Source organism: Mycothermus thermophilus, assembly GCF_041956435.1.
Source record: "Mycothermus thermophilus strain CBS 625.91 unplaced genomic scaffold VTJ04scaffold_2, whole genome shotgun sequence".
Taxonomy (NCBI): Eukaryota; Fungi; Ascomycota; class Sordariomycetes; order Sordariales; family Chaetomiaceae; genus Mycothermus; species Mycothermus thermophilus.
This window is the reverse complement of record NW_027191428.1, coordinates 1,236,552-1,260,282: the sequence shown is the minus strand read 5'-3', so window position 1 is coordinate 1,260,282 and position 23,731 is coordinate 1,236,552. Positions and strand designations below refer to the sequence as shown.

Genomic DNA, 23,731 nt, shown 5'->3' with positions numbered 1-23,731 from the left:
ATAAACCATCGAAGCCAGACGAGGGGCCCATGTACGTACATGCCATGCGAGAATGGATCCAAAAGACCATCCTGACTACAATCCCATATCCTTCACGAAGGTCACGATATCTACAACCAAACAGCAGGAGACCTTAACACGGACCACATCTTGACGCGATATCTCCGTTCAGAAACACTATCCGATTTGCATAGCTTCCTCCGAGCTAATGCCCAGGTGAAAATTGCGCCCTTCCAAAGACAGCCGAGCACGCCTCACGAGCTTGACATCGACATCAACTCCATTATTGACGCCCAGAACGCTATTGATGTAATCCCGATATCATAACGTCCTGCTTCCACTGCTTTTCCCCGAGTTGGCGATCATTCCGATGACTCAGGCCGGAACTCGGGACTCGGAGGGCCAGTGCCCCACATCGGGGATACTAACGGGAGTTCCGCCGTACGCCGAGCACAGATGTAGAAGTGAATACCCCGACAGTGAAGGCGACAAAAGTTCCTCGGGTCTGGCTCGGGGGTGTAGGGCGTCTTGCTCAACACAGGCCAAAAACCATGTTCTTCAAGCAAACGTTCATATACACATAGATGCCCACAGGACACTGACTCAAATATGGAGACAGAGAAACAGCAACAGACAAGCAAATGAAACCAGCAAACAACGGCAATAAATAATAATCATGAAATCATTACGCATCATTCATGGCAACAGAGCTTTATAGGGACACCTTCGCAACCATCCAAGCACACGTGGGTATCAGTCTCAGGGAGTTCTAGACCCAGACCAGACCAGACCAGACCAGACCAGACCTAAACCTTGACTTAACCCCAATCCAAGACACAGACACAAGATCTGGCATGGAAAGGAACAAACAAAGGAGATGAGAAAAGGAGGAAGAGAAGAAAAGGAGACTCCACCATCAGGCAAACCTCCCGAATACCCATCTCCAAGCCGTCAAAAGACCGGTTACCGGTGAATATCCACCCTCTCGACCCTCTTCACCGCATCCGGCACGCGCTCGATGCACAGCTGGACGCAGAACTCTCCCCACTCGCCGCGGGTGGCGTCGCGCACGGCGTCCTGGAGCTCGCGCCCATACTGCTCGCGGAAGGCCCTCTTGACGAGCGCCATATGGCGGGCGTCCCAGTGCACGCGCACGAGGCGCGAAATCAGCAGCTCGCGGCGCAGCTCGTCGGACCGCGAGGCCGTCAGGGCGTGGTGGAGGAGCATGGCATCGCGCATGGGCTTGTTGATGACGCCGTTGAGGATGTGAGCTAGGACCTCGCCCTGTTGGGGTTGGTTAGTTTTGTTCGTTCCTTGTTTCGAGGGGGATTGGGAAAAAAAAGAGGGGGAATGGGAATACGTACGACCAAGTTACCGCTCTTCTTGAGTGCATCCTTCGCGAAATTCGCGCCCTTATACTTCGCCTTGTACTCCCTCAAGACCTCCCTGAGATGAGCATCGCTGCGCAAAATGACGATGTTCATCATCAGCGACTCCCCGCCCTTCTCGCTCTTCACCGCATGATACAGCTGCCTGACATCGTCGTCCACCAGGTCGTAATCAATCTTGAGCGGCCTGCCGTACGCGTCCGCCTCCTCCATCCTCTGCTCCTCCAGCACCATCAGCACCGCCTTCTTGAACTTATCCTCCTTGAGCTCGGTGCGCATGCACTTGGTCAGGCTGTTGTTGTATTTCTTGTCGTTGAACCCGTCCTTGATGGCGCGAATCTCAGCGTTCGTCCGGCCCATCAAGCTCTCAATTAGCAGCTCCCTCCGCGTCTTGTCGCCGTGGTACCAAAAGTTGGCCCAGTACGCCTCGCTCTCCCACCGGCCCAGCGCCGTGGCGTAGCACACCTTCATGAGCGTGGGATCCTCGTCCTTGAGACGCGCGCGGATGTGCTTGGCCACGTTGACGCCCTTGCGCTCGGGTCCCGTCTTGACAATCTTCTTGTACTCGGTCCGGAGCTCCATCACCTGCTCGTGCGTCAGGCCGGGGAGGATCTCGATCAGCGGCGCCGTGTCGGGCACCCGCCGCTCCGACGTCAGCGCCTTGGCCAGCCGCGCGGCGTTGTCGGCCGGGTCGTTGAACCGCGCCCGCCTGGGCCGGCGGGTGCCGCGGTCGTCACGGTCCGAGTCAGACCCACCGGGGATGTAATCGACAGGAGACAATGCGTCCAAAACCTGCGGACCGCCAGGGGATGAGGGTGCCAGCATGGGCGAGGGCATGGGAGAAATGGACTGCCAGGTGCCTTTGTAGGCCTCGAGCAAGGGGGAGGGTGCGGCGGATGAGACGGAGAGCGAGGCCGAGTGGTTAGGGGTTTGCACGGTCAGCAAGGACATGCGGCCGGTCGGCGGGGCGGGCGATTTGTCGCGGCCAGACTTCATGGCGGACTTGATGGGCGACTGAGGGCCTGGGCTTGAAGAGCGGCGTGACTTTCCAACGCTGGTGACGACTTCCAGGCGAGAAGAGCTGTAGCGGGGGTCGTCCCGTGGTGGCGGCGGGGAGGCGAAGGTGTAGGTGGGCGGCGGAGGATTGTAGGATGATGAGTAGCCCCTCGACCGAGTAGTCGCGGACGCTGGGGCCGGCTCGCTAGGCGGGGACGGGGGTTTCTCGTACTTGGAAGGACCCGGAAGTTTGCCATAGGCGAGATCCTCCTCGAGCTTCTCCTTCTTCCGACGGCGCTCACGCTCCTTTTCCGACTCGCGGTCCCTGTCCCTGTCCCGTTCACGGTCCCGGTCCCGGTCGGCGGCCGAGTCGCGCCTCGGGCGAGGCGACGGCGGCGGCTCGACCGTCTTGATGATGGCGGCGTATTTGCTGGGGAGGTGCAGCTCCGGGCGGATCCGGTCGCTGTCGGAGCTGCTGGAGCGGTCGCGGCGGCGACGAGACTCAGAATCGCGGCGCTCACGGCGGCCCTCCGAGTCACGGCGAGATCGGGTGTAGTCGGACTCGCGGTAGTAGTCGGGTTGGGCGTCAGCGGCGCTCGGCCATTGTGCCAGACGTTCGTACTGGTAGGCGCTGGAATTGGGGTCCTGGTATGCGTCTGAGGAGGTCGGATATGGCGTCGCCTCAACGACGCGAGGGCTGCGGTCGTCCTCCTCGTCGCCGTAGGCGCGGCGCGACCTTGAGCGCGAGCGAGCGCGCCGATCCTCGTTGTCAACCTGTAGCGACATGGCTAGAATCTGTCCAAATCTCTCTGCTTTCAACTCGGGGGATTGTCGGTGGCACAGTGAAAAGCTCGTCGGCGAGGAACTGCGGGGGGATGGCGGTCTAGCCCTGTGGTAAGACCCCGCTTAATATAGGTCCGGGGGTTGTTTACGAGGGGCTGAAGAGGGCACCAGGCACCGCAACGACACAAGGCCAGATATAGTTGATCTGGATCTCTGCGTCGACCTCGATCAACAGCTTTGTTTGTGGTGGATGGTGAATGAAGACCTGTCTACATGGCAATGACTACAACGGCGGGACCAGTCCGCTTTTACATAGACTGCGCGGTCCCCAGCGACAGGGAGATGCACGCGGACACTTGAAACGGGGATAGAGCTGAGGAAGCCGACGCGGGGCTGGGGATCCTGCGGTTGTGATTGGGGCCGGCGGGCTGCAGGTTGCATCGAGGTTGCACGCGCATGAGAGGCGCGGGACGTGGCGGGACAGTGAGACCCAAGAAGAACCATGAGACGCGAGAATGTGGTGGAGCTCTGGAGCTTGGGATGACGTTAGAGAGGTGCTGGTTTTTTGCTGCTGCCTTGTTTGAGCTGCTTCCGCTTGTTCTATTTACGAGTGAGCATTCATGGTTCGTCAAGTCAGTGGCAAGCCTGGGCAGCTGCGAGGTGATAAGGAGGAGATTGGACGTCATTTCGTGATGTTTTGGCTCAGGGCGAGGTTTCTGGAAACCCAAGGGGAGACTCAGGGACGATAGCATCCACAACCATCCGGAAGAAAGGGCAACACTAGCCGCGGCAGCCGGCGGCGGCGGCAACAGCAAGTGGCCGGATGGGGATCCGCCAGCAAGATCCATTGTATGGAGACACGGCACAGCCAAACTAGACTCCATCGTCCACTGCCTGATGGAACGGCAAGCGGATACAGATCGTGAACTGACCAGAGAGAAGGAGAGAAAGGGCGATCGCTTGCAGGATGTGCAGAACAAAGGTCCTCCGGTCGTCCTGCCCTCAGCCCCCCATCTCTTGGCGTGCTTGGCATCCTGACCGCCGCCGAGTCCTCCGTGTCCACCTTGTTGGCTCCCTCGGCGCCGAATCCCGGAGGTGTCCGTCTCGGGGCTCCATGCATCACGGCCTCATTCATGCCTGCCTTGTTGTCAGCCTTGCAACGCCGTGGAGCATCGAACAGGCCTCGTGGTCCATGACACATGTGTTCCTGGTGGCAAGTCTGCTCGACCGACTGCCTTGGGTTTGGTTTGGGAGCGATGTTGCAATCGACGCCCGCAAGTTTACGGGCAAGATGTGGTCGGGAATGTCCGACGGCGTTTTGGGAAACTAAGGTAAGGGCACTACTTGTTCAGGCATCGAGCGTCTCCCATCGTGCATGTGGAAGGAAGGACATTGGGTTCTTGCCTCGAACCGTTGACATGGATGGATGCTGTGCAAGGTGACTCAAGGCAAGAACTTCGTATGGACATGTGCCCATCATGAACTCTGTTAAAGACGCTAGGTGCCAGGATCAATTTCACATACAAAAATCTGGCCTGCACTAACAGACGGTACATGCGGAGCCTCCGCCATGCTCCTTCCTCGTGCTCATCATGGCCGTATGTTATGCTTGCCCCTTTGCGTCACCCCGCCTGCTTGTCTTCCATACCTCACGGCCGAGGAGGGGAGAACTTGAATCCTGTCTGCCTGCTTGCTTGCCTCTCGGAACAGACCCAAAGAGGTTCCTCAAACCGCCTCGCTTCAGAAAGAAACTGAACATGTGCTCCGTAACACTGGTCTAGAGCAGAGATGGACGTGAAAACGTATCACGAAACCCGCTGGTCTGGGACGTGGGTGTTCTGGTATCCAATTGATTGGGTCTATTCTTGGTATCCGGAGGTATTGCAAACAATAGCTGGGTATCTCGTCATCTTGCGCCTGGCCACAGTCCGTCTCAACTTTCCCAGGCTTGATCCGGCGGCTTGGGGGAGGGGAGTCGCTGTGTTCCACCAACTCGGGGGCGGTCCGAGGGATGAGTTGTATCCAGCCAAACAACTCCGGTGCCGTGCGAAGCAATATCGAAGGAAAAAACGAGGCAAAGACAATCATCGTACAACAGTCACGTCACCCCTGATCCCTGACCCTTTCAAACGACGCATTTCTCGTCCCCGATGCCATCTCGGCATTCTGGCGTTTCCGTCTCCTCAACGAGAGCAAGCTTCTCGGGCCCCTCAAGACGAATTGCCCCTCTCCGCCTTCAAATAGTCAGAATAAGCATGTCAGCTGCTTGACGTGTTGACGATGGAACCATGGCCGGAGTGCTCACCTCTTCATAACGCTTGCCGAACCCTCGATAATCACCACAGCAAGCAAAAACGCCACAACCAGCATGACAATGATGGTGTCGTTCCGGTCTGCTGCTGCCAAGATTCCATGGCAAGGCAGCGTTGGCTTGCGTGACTCGACGACCTCGTCGACGCGGTGAGAGAGATGAGCATGGTCAGGGCTATAACGGCTGAGGCCATGCTGGTCTGATATCCTGGCTATCCTGTGTCTCGACAGCGGCCGGACAATATCCTCGACGGTGCTCGATGGGTTCGTTGAGGTCCTGAACAGTGGAGACTCGGGCTTCGAGTTCCGCATCTGATGAGAGCTGACGGACCGGTCGTTGTTTGTTGATGGCGAAACAGGGCTGCACAAGGCCAGATGGGCCGCGCCAAGGGCTAGTAAGAGGGTTCTCGGCTTCATGGTAATACTGTGAAGCGATGCCGTAAGGCTTTTTTTTTTGGAAAGAAGTGGTGGTAGAGGGAAGCTTTGAGAGCTACAGATATACGATGCGACGTGACAATGAACTAAGTGGCGTGGACCCCTTTGGACCTCGGGTTGCTCGTAAACTGGCGAACTTGTGTCAGGGAGTGGTTTGGTGCTTCAAGGTGATCGCAAGCTTAAGTAGGTCTTCCCCTCTTTGCGTATCAAGGGATCCGCCCAACCGACACGCCAATGTCCTGGGTCCAATCCGCCCAGCCCCGAGTATCTCGTATCAATCACTGCAGGAATGGTAATGCTAGAAGGGAGGAAAGGGATAGATTGTGAATGGAAGCTGAAGCCGGAGGCGAGTCGGTCGACAAGTGTTTGTTGATCACTAGGTAGCTAAGTATTTCTACAGAGGGAAAGAAGGAAGGCAGGAGGAGGCACAGGGCGGCATCCGTCTTTATCAGATTCAGGCAGTCCCAGAAGAGAATATGCCGTGCCATTGGGGTCCGTTGGGGTCCGTCTTTCACGGCCCGGAAAAGATAAAAAAGAGGGACGGAAGACGGGCAGGCAGCGAGCGTCATCTGGCCCCCAAGTTGCAGTCAACTTGGGGTTGGTGTAGGGCAACGCCGAGAAAGGCATGCTCCGATCTAGACCCCGGCAGACCCAGCCCCTGGAACTTGTGCGGTCCCGGGGCAGTTAGGCGACATGTTCCCTTGAAGGGTTACCAGCACGTTCAGTGAACTCGACAAGCAATCAACACGCGTCATGATTCTGACGGTCATGAACCAAACAAGCTTGCCTCTGCAGGGTTCTTGGATGACAGGTGGTCATCAGCTCGAGTTTGCTCAGTCAGCAGCAATCAGCCCGATCCATGCAAGGGAAGACACAGATTCGAGGGATTGAAGGAGACGGGGCCGTACTTACTTACTGTAACGGAAACGCCTCATGCCAAGCATGCCGAGGACAATCAAGAAGCGGCCAATGCGCCATCCCGTGCCAAGACCACCCCCACAGGGAAGAAAGTGGGTCCAGCAATCCGGGTCGCTTGGATTGTTTGGCAACTTGCAACTTCCACGCTCCTTCCATTGCATCAACCGCGACACAAGCGACACACAAGAGCCGTGCAGAGTGCGCCTCAAGAGACGCCGACGTCTCCAGGCTCCTTCAACACCCTAGCCTCGTCGCCAGCCTGCTGCTCATAGGTACATGGATTCTCGCCCGCCGTGACCCTATGGCCCCTCCATCGGGTCTCCATTCCTCGTCTCATCCCTCCGACTTCGACGCCTCGTTCTCGCCGAAGCTCGTCCGATCTTCCACCGTCCCGGCCAGCCTCCGCTCGACCCGCACCGACCCATCGCATCTTGCGCCCGAGGACGCATACTCTCCTCTATCCCCTCGCCGTCTGCGTCCCTACGACGCCGCCGATAATGTCTCGGGCGCCGAGTCGCGCACCGGCCGCCTGCGCCGGGCCGACCCCAGCCGGAGCCGGAGCAGGCGCCGGAAGCGCTTCCAGAAGCTGCTCTGGGTAAAGCAGTCATGTGTGTTACCGCCGCTTCGCCCTGTCCGATACGCGCAGACAGTCAGGGACTGACCCTCCCTCCGCAGACCCCGACAATTATACCGACCAGGCCACCTTCCTCGAAAACCTCCAGCGCAACCCCCGTGTGCGACCCTACGACTTTTGGCCCCTGGTTGCCGACTCGACCGTCATCGTCCAGCATGTTTGCTCCGTCATCATCTTCGTCGTCTGCTTTGTTGGCATCTTCCAGGAGCGCGTTAGCCCCGTAGCCGTTGTGAGCTGGAGCAGCGGCGCCACCTTTGTCGGTTGGCTGCTATGGGATTTTTGGGCCTCCCAGGACGCGAAGGGGACCGCTGGTGACGAGGATGCGAGGGCGCGCATTATGCGCGGCGGCCGTGCTTATAGGGATTCCCGCCCGCTTCTGCAGCGTCAGGACTCATCCAGCCTTGATCCGTCAAACACGCTCAATGCTAGTACCGTGAGCATCTCGACCGCTTCAAACCTGCCATCCGCCGCGAGCTCTACGACGAACCTCCTCCAGGATCACTATCCACCACGAAGCCACCCGCTCACTGGCCAAGCCCACAGCAACGGCTTCCTAGCCCCAGGCAACATTCACTCCCGTTCTGTCAGCTCTTTCAACTCAATTGCTTCCCAGACGAGCGCTGTCAATTCTGCGAACAGTCCGACTGTTCCACCAACACCAGTTTCCGCGAGCACTCCGGGCCACCTCAATGGCCCAGATGGCGATCCAAACCCAACCCCCGAGGACCCTCAGCCTTCTCGCTTTTTCTCCCCGCGCTTCTACGTCCGCCTGAGCACCATCAAGTCCGCCATCCTCATCTATTTCACCCTTCTCGGCCTCTCACCCATCCTCAAATCCCTCACCCGCTCTACCTCCTCCGACTCCATCTGGGCCATGTCCTTCTGGCTGCTCGCCATCAACATATTCTTCTTCGATTACTCCGGCGGCAGTCGCTCCTCCTCATCCCTTCCCGCGACCACCACCGCCCCAGGGACAAAGCCCATGCCGGTAGCGTCCCTCTCCACCAACGCCGCGCTGATGGCCTCTACCGTCCTCGCCAGCCGTTTACCTTCCACGGGCCAGGTCTTCTCGCTGACCCTCTTCAGCATCCAAGTCTTTGGCCTGTTCCCCGTCTTTCGCAACTGCGCGCGCCGCAAAAGCTGGCGGTACCACGTCGCTCTGACGGTGCTGCTTGTGCTCGGCGCGGGCGCAGGGGTGGGCATGATTCTGGGCGATCCCGCGCCGCATGACGCCAACGGAAATTTGTTCGGCGGGTTGCCTTGGAAGAGGGGTCTGGTGGGCATGATTGTGGGGTGTCTGATCGCCATTGTCGCCATGGGCGGGTGTAGTTGGTGGCTGATAAGCTTGCAGAAGTATAAGAATGAGATTTACGGACCCTGGGACCCGGCGAGGCCGATTATTATTAGTCGGCGACATTGGGAGGATGAGTAAAAGGGCGGTGGTTTAATGGATGTAATAATTCATAGAATGATGTTGGAATAGAAGTCATGATTCTGTTTGGAATGGAGTTGAGACATTGAAGAGCTGCCAAAGTGCTTGATAGAGGTGCAAATGACAGAAGTCTGGACCCCCATGTTACGGCCACCAAACACCGCCTTGAAAGCTTCTAGATAGGATCCAAGCCTCAAGAACTCGGAAAGCTGACCTTTGGGACGATGTCGAGCCCATAGGGATAACCTATCAATCCCACTTTGGATTGAATGGACCCTCTTTTATCTCTCGCGGACGTTGTCTCTCGCCAACGCTACCTGACATAAAAGCCGGAGTTTCTGACTCGCCTATCACCCGCAAGGGACAAGCGCCAGTGGTTTAGTGGTAAAATTCATCGTTGCCATCGATGAGCCCCGCGTTCGATTCGCGGCTGGCGCATACCTTTTGTCAAACTTTTGTCATATTTTATGATCTGCAGTTTTCCATTGTTTTTGCCATACTTTTTTTTGTGCTTGGTGCCTTCGAATCATTTGTTTGTTTACTCGTTGTGTGTTTGGTGTTCTCAGCTTTGTCTCTCGTCTCAACAAGACAACATCTTTGTTTCCACTGGACCCCAAGGAACTTGCCCGGACGGCGCGGGATCCCGGGCATTACCTTACGCCTCCAGTGATGCTCAAATCGGACTGGGAACAATAAGGCGAGGGAGACTCGATTGTATGGCCAGTCATCTCGAGACAGCCTTCAATTCTTGGACCATCAAAGGTGTGCCACCAAACGAAGGGATTGAAAACATAGAGATAAGTTATCTTCTTCCTTGTCTCGGAGCAACTGGTCAACAAAGCTAATATCCTTGAAGCAGTCAATTTTCTCAGCGACAGGGTATAGCACGAAGTTTTGTGTAAGCAGTCAACCTAAATGTTTATTCCCGTCTCGTTCCCTCCTAACCCCAACTTTCTCCATGCAGTTATCAGTGAGAGATCAAGCAGACCTAGGACAGCATAGTAGCCAGTCACCCAAGACGATCATGCCGCTTGAAAGAATCATCAAGCCCGCATCAGAACGGAAAATATAATCAAAGCTTGACGTTGAGGTAGAAAATCTCATAATCTTACACAAACCAATACTTGATCCCTAACGCCAATTCAACCCCTTTCCCATTTAACCACCGTCACCAACCAGATGATTACCCCCATGAATACTAACGCGGATCGCGTAGCAAAGATATGACATCCTCCAACCATGGAAAAGCTACCACCCATTATCACCGCCTTCTCATCATCATCATAGCCCATGATGATGGCATCATCACTGTCACCTAGGTATTATCACGATCAAATTCTCCCAACCCCCCAAACCAAGCAAAGGCAAACAAGCCTCCGAAACCAAGCAAGCATAGGCCATCTTCATATCACCACCATCACCCTCCCGGCCAAAACCTTCCCGCTACCCCCTCCATGCTCAAGCCTTTTCCATATGCCCATCATTCAGTATCATCTCCAGCACAATCTGCCCGCCCGGCACCTCCGGGTGACTCATGCAAATCTTGACCGTCCCCTTGGAATCACCCTGCGCCCCGACCGGCGGCGGAACTCCGGCCCAACCGGCTCCGCCGCCCATCATATTCGGCCCGGCGCTTCCCGTCGGCCCGCGGAATCCGTAGTCCAAACACCTGACGTCGCGGCCGGCAATGATCTGCCTGAGACGGCCATTCTCGGCGTTGCGGACCTCGACGTAGTCCTCGTTGAACAGGAGCAGATACTGCCCAAACATGGTTGCCGCCCTGGCCTTCTTCTGCTTGCCCGAGTACTCCATGATCAGGGTCCTGGAAATCTCGCCGTGCTTGTCGACGTAGACGGCGCAGTCGTCGTACGTCAGCAAGAACTCCTGGTCGTTGAGCTTGAACATGCCCAGCGGGTGGGGTTCCTTGATGCGGCTGGCAATGTTGGCGATGGCAGGCTGGTTGAGGTCGCGCGGGATGGACTGCGTGACTTTCTTGTCCAGGGTCAAGAGCTCGAAGCCTTTGGCGGTCGCAACGGCGATGTAGTTCTGGAAGAGGTTGAGGGAGAAGCACTCGGTGGGGATATAGAACTCGTCAAAGTCGCGGAAGGACTCCGTCGAGCCAGAACTGCGGCGGCTGCCGCCGAACAGACGGGAGCGTTTCTCGGTGGATTTCTGGAACACCGGCTCGAGGACCTTGAAGGTGTTGTGCATACCCTCCTTGCGGCGATAGAACAGCAGCATACGGTCCTTCATGCGAGCGGTCGCAAAGAAGGCGACGTCCTTGGCGAGACGCTGGGGTGCACGACGGGGGCTGTCGTGGACGGGAGCAGGAAAGTTGGACACCGGCGCGATCACGTCGAGCGGGTACGAGATGAGCGAGCGATCGGCAACAAGCAGGCAGACAGAGAACTCCTCGAGCACGGCAATCTGCGTAACCTTGCTGATCTGGACAGAGCGGGTCCAGCCACGAGGGTTGGAGGCCTCGGAGATGTAGACGCCGTAATCAGTGCCGATGGCGATGAGGGACTTGCCGACCCAAGTGAAGCCACAGGCGCAGTTGACGGTGGCACGGCAGACCGGCGGTGGTCCGCGGCCCGGGCCGTACGTTTCCTCCATCTCGCGGATGGCGCGGTCGAGCGGTGTGCCACGGATGGCCACGCTCGGTTGACGGCCCATCGGCGAGGTTGAGTCGTACGCGAAAGCGCTATCCGCGATGACGCGCAGGCGGAATGGCTCGGCGTTTTGAGCGTGCAGGGCACGGGCATGGCGAGTCTTGGCCTCGATAATGGCCTGGCACCAAGCAGCGCGCTCCTGGGCCGACGATGCGTAGAGGGTGTAGATCTCGTGGCCAAGGTGCTTGATGCGGAATGGGTAAATGATCTTGCCGTCGTCGTCTGTCGTGCCGGTACTAGCGTTCGTTGCCACCTTAGTGAGCTGGGACCCCGAGCTGATAGGAACCGTTGTGCGTGTCAGGGGCGCCGTCAAGCTCTTTTGTTTGGCAACCGGTTCGTCGTTCATGCTCTCCAAGAAGAGCAGAGGCATTGGGATCGGCTGTACAAGTCGTTAGCAAGTATTATAGACGTCCAACCAAAAGTTGTGATACATACCTCCTTCGACACGTCATATTTCTTCTCGCTTCTGCCATCCTTGCCTGGTACCGCCTTCGCCAAGATGAAGTAATGATCAAACAGCAAGGCATGCGTATCCACCCAGCGCACGCCCTTGGAGCCCTGGCGTTGAAGCTCGCCCTGCTTGAGCAGCTCGCGGCCCAGATGATCCAGGTTCAGCACCGACTGGAACCCTGGACGCAGGACCAGCATGTTCTGGAGCTCGAGGAGCTCAACCTTCTTGGTCATCTCGGCAACCTTCTCATCACACTCATGCGTGACCTTGCGCACTTCCTCGAGAGCGCGCTCGAGGTTGGTCTTCTCCTCGCTCTCGTTGGGCATGTTCTTCTTGACCGTCTCGAGCAGGAGACTATAGCGCTGAAGACGTGCGATGGGGGCCCGGACGAATGTTGTCCACTCAAGACGCTTGGAGCGCTTGTGGTCACGCACAACGTCGAGGAACTGACGGAATAACAGGTTGCGCGCAGCCTCCTTGCGGATGAGGAACGCAGCGTAGGGGTAGGACTGGCAGTACTCGATGTAGATAGGCCGGGCTTTGCGGATCCATTCCCGGAAGATGTCGCTGAAACCGACAATCCAGGGGCCCTGTTCCTTCTGGCGGTACTTGAGCTGTGCGAGCAGATGCTCTTTGTTGATCTGCTGAACCGAGTCCACCTTGCCAAAGACAGCATCAAGGAACTTCTCCATGCGATTCTCGGCGATGATCGGCGGCTGCCAGGCACGCAGCCAGTCACGGTACAAGAGCCGCAAGACGTCAAGCTGGCCCATGTACTCCTCCTCGGTCGTGATGATCTCGTGCAGGACGTTCTGGCGCTCCACCTCCTTCTTGGGCTTGTCCTTGATATCATCCTTGGTCAGACCGTGGAACGTGGCCCAGTCCTGAACGATCACGTCCTCCTCGGACATCATGTTGTCCAGGTTGACCTTCTTGAGCGTGCGGCCGCAGTGGTGCGAGTAGCAGCGGATGGGAATGCCATTGTCGTGCAGTCTGGGGACAAGGGATTCGTCTTCATGCAACTTGGGCGCGTAGCAGCCAAAGCCAGTGAGCTGCCACAGCACACCCGACAACTGACCGGGCCCAAACTTGACCCATTCCTCCTCAGGAAGCAAGATGCCTGCGGCAAACATGGAGTCGACAACCTTTGCGCTCAGCAGCTCGGCGTCGGCCACGTTCATGGTCGGCACCTTGTGGCAGAAGAGTTTGAGAACACCCTCTTCAATGGTCTTGCGCTTCAGGTCAGGTTCGCCCTCAGCCATCTCGCGTACCCAGGCGACAATGCCGCTTAGGGCCCACGGTTCCGCGCAGCGCTTGAAATCGGCAGCTGTCAGCTTAGACGGCACAAACCTCTTCCTGCGACCCGTCGGCAACGTGATCATGTCGTACGCAGCGAGTGATGACGGGGTCGTCGTCCCATAGCCTTCGTAAGCAGACGGCCCTTGTTGATATGCCGAGGCATGCTGGCGCATAGCGCGGCGGCGCTCATCGGTGGCGTCCGTTCGTGACCTTGTGGGAGCCTGCACCACAGGTGAAGTAGTGTGGTTTGCTACAGAGATGGACCTCTCAACATGCGGCGGCACATTGGGGTAGCTCGAGATGTCGCGGGTCTCAAGCTGATACGGCACCCTCGCATCGCCACTGTTGCTGTAACTATGCTGATAGTTGTTGGACCTGACTGACGACCGCGGAGACAACTGCGAGCTGTCGTTGGGAGTCTGAACCGGGATGGCAGGCAGTGGGCGGTGAGAGATGCCGGGGTGGAAGAATATTTGATCATACGGGTAGTCGTCCTTTTGCGAGTCGCTGCTCTGTCGAGAGTGCACGCTCACGCGCTCATCGCCCTCGTCGAAGCTAAGACGATGGTTTTGGGGAGGGAGCAGGCCGCCAGTGCCACCGTAATCGACCGAAACGTCCGGATATGGAGGGAATTCGGGGCCGTGACTCTGTGGATAAGGCAAGGGTCGCGGAACGTCAGAAGCTGACGTGGTCGGCGGGGAGCCGACATCAGTACCGTACTGAAGCGTCCCTGCGTACCCGCCTCCATAAAGTCCAAGGTCCATGCCGCCGTAGTCGCTGTCTGTACCCACACGCTCATCCGCTGGTGACTGTGGGTTGGATTGGGGCGGCGGGGGAGGCGGGGGCAACGCGGTCTGCTGTTGAGCGACAGGCGGCGAAATGTATGACGGGAATGTCAACCCTCCAAATCTCCGATCCTCCTCATCGTTCCGCATGGCCATGAGGCCGGCCAAGGCTTCGGGGTCACTCTCATCCGAATTCCAGTCGTAAGTAGTGTTGGTAGAGGCCACTGTGCGGTTCATAGCCGACGAGGCGTTTGAAGGATACCTATTCACGCTCGGATCTGACGTGGCCCTGGACGAGGTTGAGTTGTAGCGATGGGCCCTGTCGTACTCAACGACAGCGCCGTTGGATGTGGGTGGCCGTTGGGAGCCGGACACGCCAAGATCGGATACAATCTCCTGCATCAGGGCTTCCTGGGTCGTCTGGAAATCAGCACCGCCAGCCGCGGCGGGCGTCCATCCCGTCTCTTCCGGCAAGTCGTCCATGGGCCTGCTGGGGAGCGGGGCATTGGTCGGGTGTCTTGCAAGCTGCGATGTGGATGTGCTCTGCGTCCGCGACGGAGGGGACGGCAATGATGACCCCGATCCAGAGCGCGCAATACGGTTCGTGAACGAGTTAGGATCGGGAGAGTACGGGCCAACGGGAATATGAGATTGGGCAGGATACGGGACGCCGGTCGTCGCTGCGGCATATGCAGGAGATGCAGCAGGCCCGGTAGCACCATTCGTGCCGTACGACGAGGACGACGCATATTGAGTGGTGGTCGAAGTAGACGAGTAGGCGGAGGGGTCATATTGGGGAGTTGTCGGTGTCGCGGCGGTTGGGGCGTAAGTTGGGCTGAGAGGTGGCTCGTAGCGCTGAAGTGCCGAGGGACTTGTGGATGCCGTGGACTGTGAGACAGAGTACGTTGATGGGGGCGGCGGGGCATAGGATGGCACAGTGTTTGCTGTGGTATAGCCGCCGTAGCTGTAGCTGCCATAGCCGGCGATGGTGGACTGTCGCTGGGGAAGCGAGGAAGCGGTTGTTTGGGCATAGGCGGCCGGATTGTAGGTTTGCGGGGTGTAGCTGCTGGGAGGACTCGTGTAGGTCGGGCTAGTCGAAGTGGAATTATACCTGGCTGGGGCAGGGTGGTACGGCAGCGAAGTCGAATGAGACCGGGCGAAGGCCTGTGGGTTGTAGGAGGAGTGTGATGGCGGCGGCGGCGGCACCTGGGGGGAAGTAGTGTATTGTCGTTGATAGCCGGCGGTGCTGGACTGAGGATAGTAGCTTGCTCGGTTGGGGTTTTGAGACGCTGGAACGTCGGAGCCAGGGCTGCTTATGAAGAGCTCATCATCGGTCCTACTGGTGGCGCCAGTGTAGAGCGGGGTGAGGCCGGTTGCAGGAAAGCTGGCATCGTCGCCGCTATCGAAACTGGGCCGCCGTGCGCCGTAAGTGACGGGGCCCTGCGAGGCAGAGGCGACAGGATACTGCGCAGGCGGCACATGGCCGTATCGGCGCGAGTCGTCTCCGCGAAAAGACATGTCGCGCAGGTCCGGCGGGGCGCTACAGATGTGATCAGCGACAAGAGAAGATAAGGTGCTCGTAATCTAGTCGTGGTATTTTCGTGGGAGGGGCTGTGGCGCGTGAAATCGATTTGAGATGGGTGTCGGTGCCCCGACGTGAAGGTTGAATCTAGGAGGAGTCGGGCTGTTCGTGCGCTGTTGGTTGTTCGTTTGGCGGTGTTGCGACGACCGCAGACGACAGACAGACAGGACGGACAGCAAGAAAGATGGCGGCTAAGGTGGCCGACTCAATGGTTCCCCCCGCATGCGCAGACTGTTGGCTGCCGTTTTGGACAGTGCAGCGTAGACGTAGGATGGTCAAGCACTTGGGTAAATCAGGTCATTCGGATTGTGTGACCGAGGACGAGAGTCGCTGCCACGGCGAGGGCTTGTGCTGATGATGTACCTATGGAGTCAGGTATGTGACGCGAGCGGAGTAGGGCAGGCGTGGAGTTGAGATGATGGTTTTGAAACTCTGGGGGAGCCTGGAAACATGGAAACATGGGACGGAAATGGTTGGGTGGAGCAGGAGCCCGACAAGTGAAGGTCGGGAGGTTTTGGCAAATTGTCAACGGTCGGCCGCAGCAGTTGGCTCTGGGCTTTGGCTCTGGCGACTCTCGGCGACTCTGGGCGACTTTTTGGTGCGCGTGTCTGGTCCGTGGAAGCTCCGTCCAAAGCTCCGTCCGTTTCAAAGCGCCTCATCAAACAGATAACAGGCAGTCCAGGAACCTAGAGAGCGGGACCAGTGCGACGTCACGACGACGAATTTTCAAGCCGTTTGTTTCTTGACGAGGGCAAGGCTAGGCAATGGCGCATCGCCAGATAAGACCACAATATTGATCTGGCTTTTTGATGTTTTTCCTCGTAAGTGTGTGGTGGTTCGAGGAACAACACCCCGGGCCCTGCGAGATCCCAGGACCAACCGGCCTTGTAATCCAGGACTGATGAGCCAGGACTGCGCAAGACTGGAGGGGAGGTCTGCAGACAGGGCCGAGTGAGTGCAACGGCCTGGGACAAGGGGATGGATGATGCCGAGCTTTTTCTTGGCAGCAAGCGGGTTGTGGACCAAGCCACACGCGGCAGTCTTGGCGGGGCAGAATGGTGGCGTTCGCAATCCATAAAGTCCAAACTTGACTTTTACACTACACGATGTGTCCTCTTTCTACTATACCTACGCAGTAAGGTCAGGTAGCTGGAGTTGATTTTGGTAAACCGACAACCACGGTCCAGGACACACAAATATCCAGGATAGAGGAAGATGCATGTTCAGCAGATACATACCTCACCGAAGTGGTTTATAGGCAGTTAATTGAACAGACATAGGTAACATGGAATCCTTCCTGTGCAACCTTTGCAACCTCAGGTAGATAACTCCAGGTCCCTTGCCTTCGCTTTCTCACACCTCATACATCCCGGACCTGGAATTCGCCATCCTTAATTGCACTCCAATCGGTCCGCTGGTGGCGAAGGTAGGTAATTAAGTCAAGTCGGTCCTTAGGCCGATCGGCTGCCTCCCTTCCTGTCATGAAGGTGTCAATCTGCAACTTACTAAGCTATGGTCGGAGTCTGACGTTGACCAGGCAGCCCGGCTCTCCCGGGAGTCAACTCATATCAAGACATCCCGTGAGGTGGCCAAAGCTGTCGGTTCATCTTGGGGAGGGATTATTTACGTCCACTTCCAGCAAAAGAAAGCCGGTCCGAACTTGGAAATTGGTCTTTTGCCGTTGGTGTGCCATTGAGTGAAGAGGAGCAGGTGCTGAATATAGCTCTCAATGTCATCTACTGTGTACTCGTAGGTAACTCTTCCTCCATAGTATCCAACCTAGGTCACCTATACCACGTCCAGGCCCTATTTTTCTGGTCGCCCAGGCAGGATTTAAGCGCATTTCCCCTATCTACCTAGGCTGTTCCCTGATGTGTTCCCCGCGTTCCAATGAGGGCACGTCACACTGACTAGTGATGATTTTGCTCCAGAGGTTAGGTAATCCATTCTGTGAAGTTCAGCCCTGGGCTGGACAAGAGCGATGACGGAAGCTCTCAATGCGGGGTTGTGAAGCTCAAGCAAAGCCCCACCCACAGCTCGTCATCGGGCTTGCCCCCACTCCGCCCGTGGATGCCCGCGGGCAGAGCTTCGGTCTCCGAGGACCAGGAAAGAAGGCGTAAAGGAGGTTCCTCTGCCAGTGCTTTATCAGCAAGCCTGTCCAATTGTGCCTTGGTTTTTCCGTGTACATCTTCCACATTCTCCAGCTTCCCTCTCCCAGACACACCTCCCAGCACAATCCAAACCACCACCAAGCTCACGCAAACAAGCAACAACCGTCACAATGGTCAAGGCCGGTAAGTCAACGAACAAACAAGCTCCCAAGATCCTCGGTGCTACCCCGCTGTTCGGCAACCGCCCCACGGTTCCCGTCTTTCTGTGGTCATGATCGGGCAAGATGAGGAGCTGAGTCGCCAAATCTGCTCAATCCGCCTCAACCGCAACCTTGATGGACAGGTTGAATTACCCATCAGGAAGGCAATAGGCCAACCGCATATCTGTGTCGTCCTGGAGGCTGCCTACGCGGTAAACCCTGCACTTTGTGTCGGGGCCGCCATCCAAGCCGCTGGCAGCTGGCTGCTCTTCTCCGGAACCGCTGCAGGATTTCCTTTGGACCGAGTCATGACTGACATATTCTACTTGTCTGCTAGTCGCTGTCCTCCGCGGTGACTCCAAGGTCACTGGTACCGTCACCTTCGAGCAGGAGTCCGAGTCGGCTCCTACCACCATCACCTGGGACATCTCGGGCCACGACCCCAATGCTCTCCGTGGCTTCCACATCCACACTTTCGGTGACAACACCAACGGTTGCACTTCGGCTGGCCCGCACTGTAAGTACCTAGCTTCTGAGCTGCTTGTCTCCCTGAATCCGACGTACACGGTATCTAACGCTGGATTTTTCTGAACTAGTCAACCCCCACGGCAAGACTCACGGTGCCCCGACCGACGAGAACCGCCACGTCGGTGATCTCGGTAACATCCAGACCGATGACAACGGCAACTCCAAGGGCACCGTTGTCGATAAGTTCGTCAAGCTGATTGGCCCCGAGAGCGTCATTGGCGTACGTATGCCTTTGCAATAACGGCGAGATACAAGGAGAAAGTTTGAACTGACATGATCCAACCAGCGGACTGTTGTTGTCCACGCTGGCACCGACGACCTGGGCAAGGGTGGCAACGAGGAGTCCCTGAAGACGGGTAACGCTGGGCCGCGTCCTGCTTGCGGTAAGCTCTCAACATTGGATGGACAATCGGACATGGAATCATGAGACTAATGTCATTCTTCTCGCAGGTGTCATCGGCATTGCTCAGTAAACAAAAGATTCCCACAGAGAAGGGGTTGGAGATCATAGCGGCAGAAGAAAACCGCCATCAGGTTTACTAGCAACAAACAATAATCTTAGGTTGCTTGCCAGCCCCGGATATCATGAAATAAAATAACAAGAGCATGTCCAGCAAATCTTTCTTCTTACGTGCCGTGATGTGACTGAATAGCTCGATGTTTTTCTCTTACCGTATGGTGGCTCTGTCTGCGTAGCTTCACACACTCCACGTCTTCTACGGAGTCGTGTGTAAGAGTGAAACTGGTATGTACATACATCACCGCCCACTCGGTAAGCCTCGGTGCTTCGTGGACCTGATCGCGGTCCAGGCTGTTTCACGTTGTTCCAGCGGGACAGGTTGGGCGCTGATGCCGATCGTTTGAATGCAACGGTCCGTCCCGAGCCCCAAGTACCTCTGCGGTCGAGTCCTGGAGAACACTTAGAACGTATCTGGGGCAAACGATTATTGGAGGCAACTGATGTGTAGCCTTAGGGAGACTATGGACTCCAACTTGATGCTCCCAGATCATTCTACTTAGTATACTTTCCCATCGTTTACAACGCATTGTCACCGTGTCCTTGTAACATTGAAACCCAGGACTCTGGATGTGGATCGGTGTTCTGGAACCTGATGCAACACAACCACTGGAGTTGCTCCAGGCGGAGGGGGAAAGCCCCTGGATTGGCGGCGTCTGGGGAAAGCTCTTCCCCACAACTGTCGCCTGAGCCAATCCAAATTCATGGTGAAAGCTGTCAAAAAGACGACGACAACCAAGCTCTTCTGAGACAACAATCCTCCCCTCATCCAGTTCCCTTCACCTTCAAGAGGGCTTCTGGTTGTATTCCAGTAGCTTTCAAGCTCTCCGTCTCTCCTGTTTTCCGCACATCCCCTCTATATCTTCCAGGATCGGTACGTGCAATCAACTGGCTCCCCCTTGACATTTGTCCTCCCCATTCTTGGGTTGGGCTGCCCCAGCATGTAAATGCCCATCTTCTTATGAGGCTACAATGGTAGCGAACTGGAACCCATTCCGTTGATGGAACTCAGTTCAAAGTCTCGGTGGACTACATCTTGGTCAATATGGGGCTTCAAACTGGGCATTGCTACCTTGTCGATGGACTTGCCGTGGTCACCGAGTCTCAGACCACTCACCGCATGTCGACCGCTCCCATACGAGTCGGTGGGCATGACATGGCCATTATTTCATCTCTTCTTTCTCATGGAACTTAACATACGGTTAATGTTACTGACAAAGTCATGCTTAGAGGCTACTCCTCGGTCGTTTCTTGCCTCTCTTCTCTCCTCGCAATCCGGTTGCTCGCCTGCCTGTGATCATCAGCGATGGCTGCCTATCTTGCCAACGTCAAGTCGGTGCTCAGCGGCGACACCCTCGTCCTGACGAGCCCCAACAACCCTGCCGCCGAGAGGACTCTGTCGCTTGCTTATGTCTCCGCTCCTCGCCTGAGCAAGGACGGTGATGAGCCTTACGCCTTCCAGTCTCGCGAGTTCCTCCGCAACTTGGTCGTCGGCAAGCAGGTCAAGTTTAGCGTTTCGTGTAAGCAAGATCCAGAGCTTGCCCGGAACTCTTGATGCATACTCACCCGTCTAGACACCATCCCCAACTCTGGCCGCGAGTACGGCACCGCTTATCTGCAAGATGGCACTCAGCTCCCCGACGCTGCTGTGAAGGCCGGTTGGGTCAAGGTCCGGGAAGACGCCGGCCGGAAGGAGGAGTCCGAGGAGATCCTCGAGAAGATTAACACGTTGCGGAGCCTCGAGGCCCAGGCCAAGGACGAGGGCAAGGGCGTCCATGCCGGCCCCGGCGGTGTCATTGAGGTCCAGCACGATCTCGGCGGGCCCGAGTTCATGACCCAGTGGAAGGGCAAGACGGTGGATGGTATCATCGAGCGCGTTTTTGCCGGCGACCGTCTTCTTGTTCGCCTGCTCCTTACCGAGAAGAAGCATTGGCAGGTTGTGACGCTCGTGGCCGGCATCCGCGCCCCGGCCACCGAGCGTACCGGCCCCAACGGCCAGATCCAACCCGCTGAGGAGTATGGAAACGAGGCCCGCGCCTTCGTTGAGACGCGACTCCTGCAAAGGCAGGTCAAGGTCAAGATCGTCGGTGCCAGCCCCCAGGGCCAGCTCGTTGGTGTTATTCTTCATCCCCGTGGCAACATCGCCGAGTTCCTGCTCAAGGAGGGTCTCGCCCGCTGCAACGACTTCCATTCCACCCTTCTTGGTCCTGACATGGCGCCCCTGCGTGCCGCCGAGAAGGAAGCCCAGGCAGCCCGCCGCCGTTTGCACAAGGCCTTCGTCGCCAAGACCACGGACAGCAAAGAGTCGGACGCCACCGTCGTCAAGATCATCGGCGCTGACACGATCTTGGTTCGCAACAAGGCTGGCGTCGAGAAGCGCATCAGCTTCAGCAGCGTGCGCGGGCCGCGCGCGGCAGAACCCAGCGAGGCGCCGTTCCGCGATGAGGCCAAAGAGTTCGTGCGCAAGAAGCTCATCGGGAAGCATGTGCGCATCTCGGTCGACGGCACCAAGCCGGCCAGCGAGGAGTTTGAGGCTCGCGATGTCGCCACTGTTACGCACAACGGCAAGAACATCGGCCTGCTGCTCGTGCAGGAGGGTTATGCCTCCGTGATCCGCCACCGCAAGGACGACACTGATCGGGCGCCCAACTACGACGAGCTGCTCGCGGCCCAAGAGACGGCCAAGGAGGAGAAGAAGGGCATGTGGTCTGGCAAGCCTCCCAAGATCAAGCAGTATGTCGACATGTCCGAAAGCCTGCAGAAGGCGAAGCTGCAGCTGGGCTCGCTCTCGCGGCAGCGCAAGGTGCCTGGCATCGTCGACTTCTGCAAGTCGGGCTCGCGCTTCACCATCCTGATCCCGCGGGAGAGCATCAAGATCACGTTGGTGCTTGCGGGTATCCGGGCGCCGAAGGCGGGCCGCACCCCTCAGGAGAAGGGTGAGCCGTTCGGGCAGGAGGCGCTCGACTTGGCCAACCGCCGTTGCAACCAACGTGACTGCGAGATCGATGTGCACGACATCGACAAGGTCGGCGGCTTCATCGGCGACCTGTATGTCGGCCGCGAGAGCTTCGCCAAGGTGCTCGTCGAGGAAGGCCTCGCGTCGGTCCACAGGTACTCGGCCGAAAAGTCCGGCAACGCTACCGAGCTTCTGGCGGCGGAAAGGCGCGCCAAGGAAGCTCGCAAGGGCATGTGGCACGACTGGGACCCGTCGCAGGAGGCTGAGGAGGAGGGTGGTGCCGCCGAGGAAACGGCCGCGGCCGCGGACGCGTCGACCACGATCGAAAAGAAGCCCGAGGACTACCGCGACATCGTCGTCACCAACATCGACTCCAACGGACGCATCAAGGTGCAAGAGGTCGGCCCCGGCACGGACGCGCTCGAGGCCATGATGGAGCAGTTCCGGCAGTTCCACCTCAACCCGACCAACAACACGCCGCTCAAGGACGCGCCCAAGGCGGGCGACTACGTGGCAGCGCAGTTCAGCGAGGACGGCGAGTGGTACCGGGCGCGGGTGCGCTCCAACGACCGCGCCGCCAAGGTGGCCGAGGTGGTCTACATCGACTACGGCAACTCGGAGCGCCAGCCGTGGTCCAAGCTGCGCCCGCTCACGCAGCCGCAGTTCTCGGTGCAGAAGCTCAAGCCGCAGGCCATCGACACGCAGCTGTCGTTTGTGCAGCTGCCCAACTCGCAGGACTACCTCCGCGACGCGGTCAACTTTTTGTACGACCTGACCGAGGGCCGCAAGCTGGTCGGCTGCTTCGACTACGTCGACGCCAAGGAAGGCGTCAGCTACGTCACCATCTACGACCCGGCGTCGGAAGGGGCAGCCAAGGCGACCGAGTCGATCAATAGGAAGATTGTGCTCGAGGGCCACGCGCTGGTGGCCCGCAAGCTCAAGGCGTGGGAGCGCAGCAAGGTGTTTGAGCCGGTGCTGAAGAGCCTGAGGGAGGCGGAGCAGGAGGCCAAGGATAACAGGAGGGGCATTTGGGAGTATGGCGATATCACCGAGGATTAAAGTTGCTTTGAGCGCCAGCCTACCTAGATTTGGGGAGGTTGGACGGGGTTTTGTTTCTCCTGGTTGCTCTATGGAAGGCTAGGTTCATGAGCTTTGCTGCCATCTTGTCATGACGAAAAAAAGGGGTGCCAAATCGGTCATGGCTGGGGGAGATCTACCAACAACTGAATTACTCAAAACAAAAACGGGCTGGACGGGAAGACAAAATGGATGAAAATAGGGTCAATTGACGAGTTCCTCTTCCCCCAAACTATCTATCCCACTATGTTCTGAGACTGGTGAATGTCCTTGACGAAGGTACCTAGGTCAGGTACATGATGCTACAGACGGGAGTTGGAGGTTGAGGTTCACATAACGTGCTTGGTCAGCTCTCGTTCACGCGAACAGCACGGTTTTGCATGCCATTGTAGACGATGTGTAAGCACCGAGCCTCTGTCTTCGATTATGTAGCTACAGAGACAACGCACGGAGTACCTCCAGGCCAGATATGCGCCATTACCTATTTGAAGGTGGTGATGGGAGTCGCTGAGGCTGAGGCGGTCCTTACCGTGAACCAGGTCTCAGCTGATTATGGACCGGACTTTGCTGCTTGTCAAAGGACAGGGAAGAACATTTCTCCGACCTTCTTCAATGGTCAGCTAATCGGTACGTAATCCAGCGCAAACAGCGAGGTTT

The 23,731-nt window shown here is 57.4% G+C and overlaps 8 protein-coding genes and 1 non-coding gene across 9 annotated transcripts; 4 read left to right on the top strand and 5 right to left on the bottom strand.

The window, feature by feature from the left end:
• Positions 1 to 963: 963 nt before the first annotated feature.
• On the bottom strand, positions 964 to 3,170 carry VTJ04DRAFT_2600 (uncharacterized protein; the record flags this gene model as incomplete). The annotated part of the gene is made up of 2 exons (XM_069360408.1): positions 964 to 1,284; positions 1,365 to 3,170. The coding sequence occupies 2 exons, from the start codon at positions 3,168 to 3,170 to the stop codon at positions 964 to 966; spliced, it is 2,127 nt and encodes a 708-aa protein (XP_069221121.1).
• A 142-nt stretch (positions 3,171 to 3,312) lies between these two features.
• VTJ04DRAFT_2599 (uncharacterized protein) lies at positions 3,313 to 3,853 on the bottom strand (the record flags this gene model as incomplete). The annotated part of the gene is made up of 3 exons (XM_069360405.1): positions 3,313 to 3,432; positions 3,516 to 3,695; positions 3,776 to 3,853. 3 exons carry the CDS (start codon positions 3,851 to 3,853, stop codon positions 3,313 to 3,315), a joined length of 378 nt encoding a protein of 125 aa, XP_069221120.1.
• A 1,439-nt stretch (positions 3,854 to 5,292) lies between these two features.
• On the bottom strand, positions 5,293 to 5,894 carry VTJ04DRAFT_2598 (uncharacterized protein; the record flags this gene model as incomplete). The annotated part of the gene is made up of 2 exons (XM_069360404.1): positions 5,293 to 5,401; positions 5,473 to 5,894. 2 exons carry the CDS (start codon positions 5,892 to 5,894, stop codon positions 5,293 to 5,295), a joined length of 531 nt encoding a protein of 176 aa, XP_069221119.1.
• A 1,237-nt stretch (positions 5,895 to 7,131) lies between these two features.
• On the top strand, positions 7,132 to 8,896 carry VTJ04DRAFT_2597 (uncharacterized protein; the record flags this gene model as incomplete). The annotated part of the gene is made up of 2 exons (XM_069360403.1): positions 7,132 to 7,438; positions 7,506 to 8,896. 2 exons carry the CDS (start codon positions 7,132 to 7,134, stop codon positions 8,894 to 8,896), a joined length of 1,698 nt encoding a protein of 565 aa, XP_069221118.1.
• A 367-nt stretch (positions 8,897 to 9,263) lies between these two features.
• Positions 9,264 to 9,334, top strand: VTJ04DRAFT_t43. The gene has a single exon. It is a non-coding gene; the product is annotated as a tRNA-Gly (tRNA).
• A 704-nt stretch (positions 9,335 to 10,038) lies between these two features.
• VTJ04DRAFT_2596 (uncharacterized protein) lies at positions 10,039 to 10,303 on the bottom strand (the record flags this gene model as incomplete). Its single annotated transcript, XM_069360402.1, has 2 exons — positions 10,039 to 10,211; positions 10,267 to 10,303. The coding sequence occupies 2 exons, from the start codon at positions 10,301 to 10,303 to the stop codon at positions 10,039 to 10,041; spliced, it is 210 nt and encodes a 69-aa protein (XP_069221117.1).
• A 51-nt stretch (positions 10,304 to 10,354) lies between these two features.
• VTJ04DRAFT_2595 (uncharacterized protein) lies at positions 10,355 to 15,621 on the bottom strand (the record flags this gene model as incomplete). The annotated part of the gene is made up of 2 exons (XM_069360401.1): positions 10,355 to 11,947; positions 12,004 to 15,621. 2 exons carry the CDS (start codon positions 15,619 to 15,621, stop codon positions 10,355 to 10,357), a joined length of 5,211 nt encoding a protein of 1,736 aa, XP_069221116.1.
• Positions 15,622 to 17,966: 2,345 nt separating this feature from the next.
• Positions 17,967 to 18,997, top strand: VTJ04DRAFT_2594 (uncharacterized protein; the record flags this gene model as incomplete). Its single annotated transcript, XM_069360400.1, has 5 exons — positions 17,967 to 17,979; positions 18,334 to 18,513; positions 18,593 to 18,744; positions 18,811 to 18,907; positions 18,975 to 18,997. 5 exons carry the CDS (start codon positions 17,967 to 17,969, stop codon positions 18,995 to 18,997), a joined length of 465 nt encoding a protein of 154 aa, XP_069221115.1.
• A 1,350-nt stretch (positions 18,998 to 20,347) lies between these two features.
• VTJ04DRAFT_2593 (uncharacterized protein) lies at positions 20,348 to 23,056 on the top strand (the record flags this gene model as incomplete). The annotated part of the gene is made up of 2 exons (XM_069360399.1): positions 20,348 to 20,561; positions 20,616 to 23,056. 2 exons carry the CDS (start codon positions 20,348 to 20,350, stop codon positions 23,054 to 23,056), a joined length of 2,655 nt encoding a protein of 884 aa, XP_069221114.1.
• Positions 23,057 to 23,731: the final 675 nt, after the last annotated feature.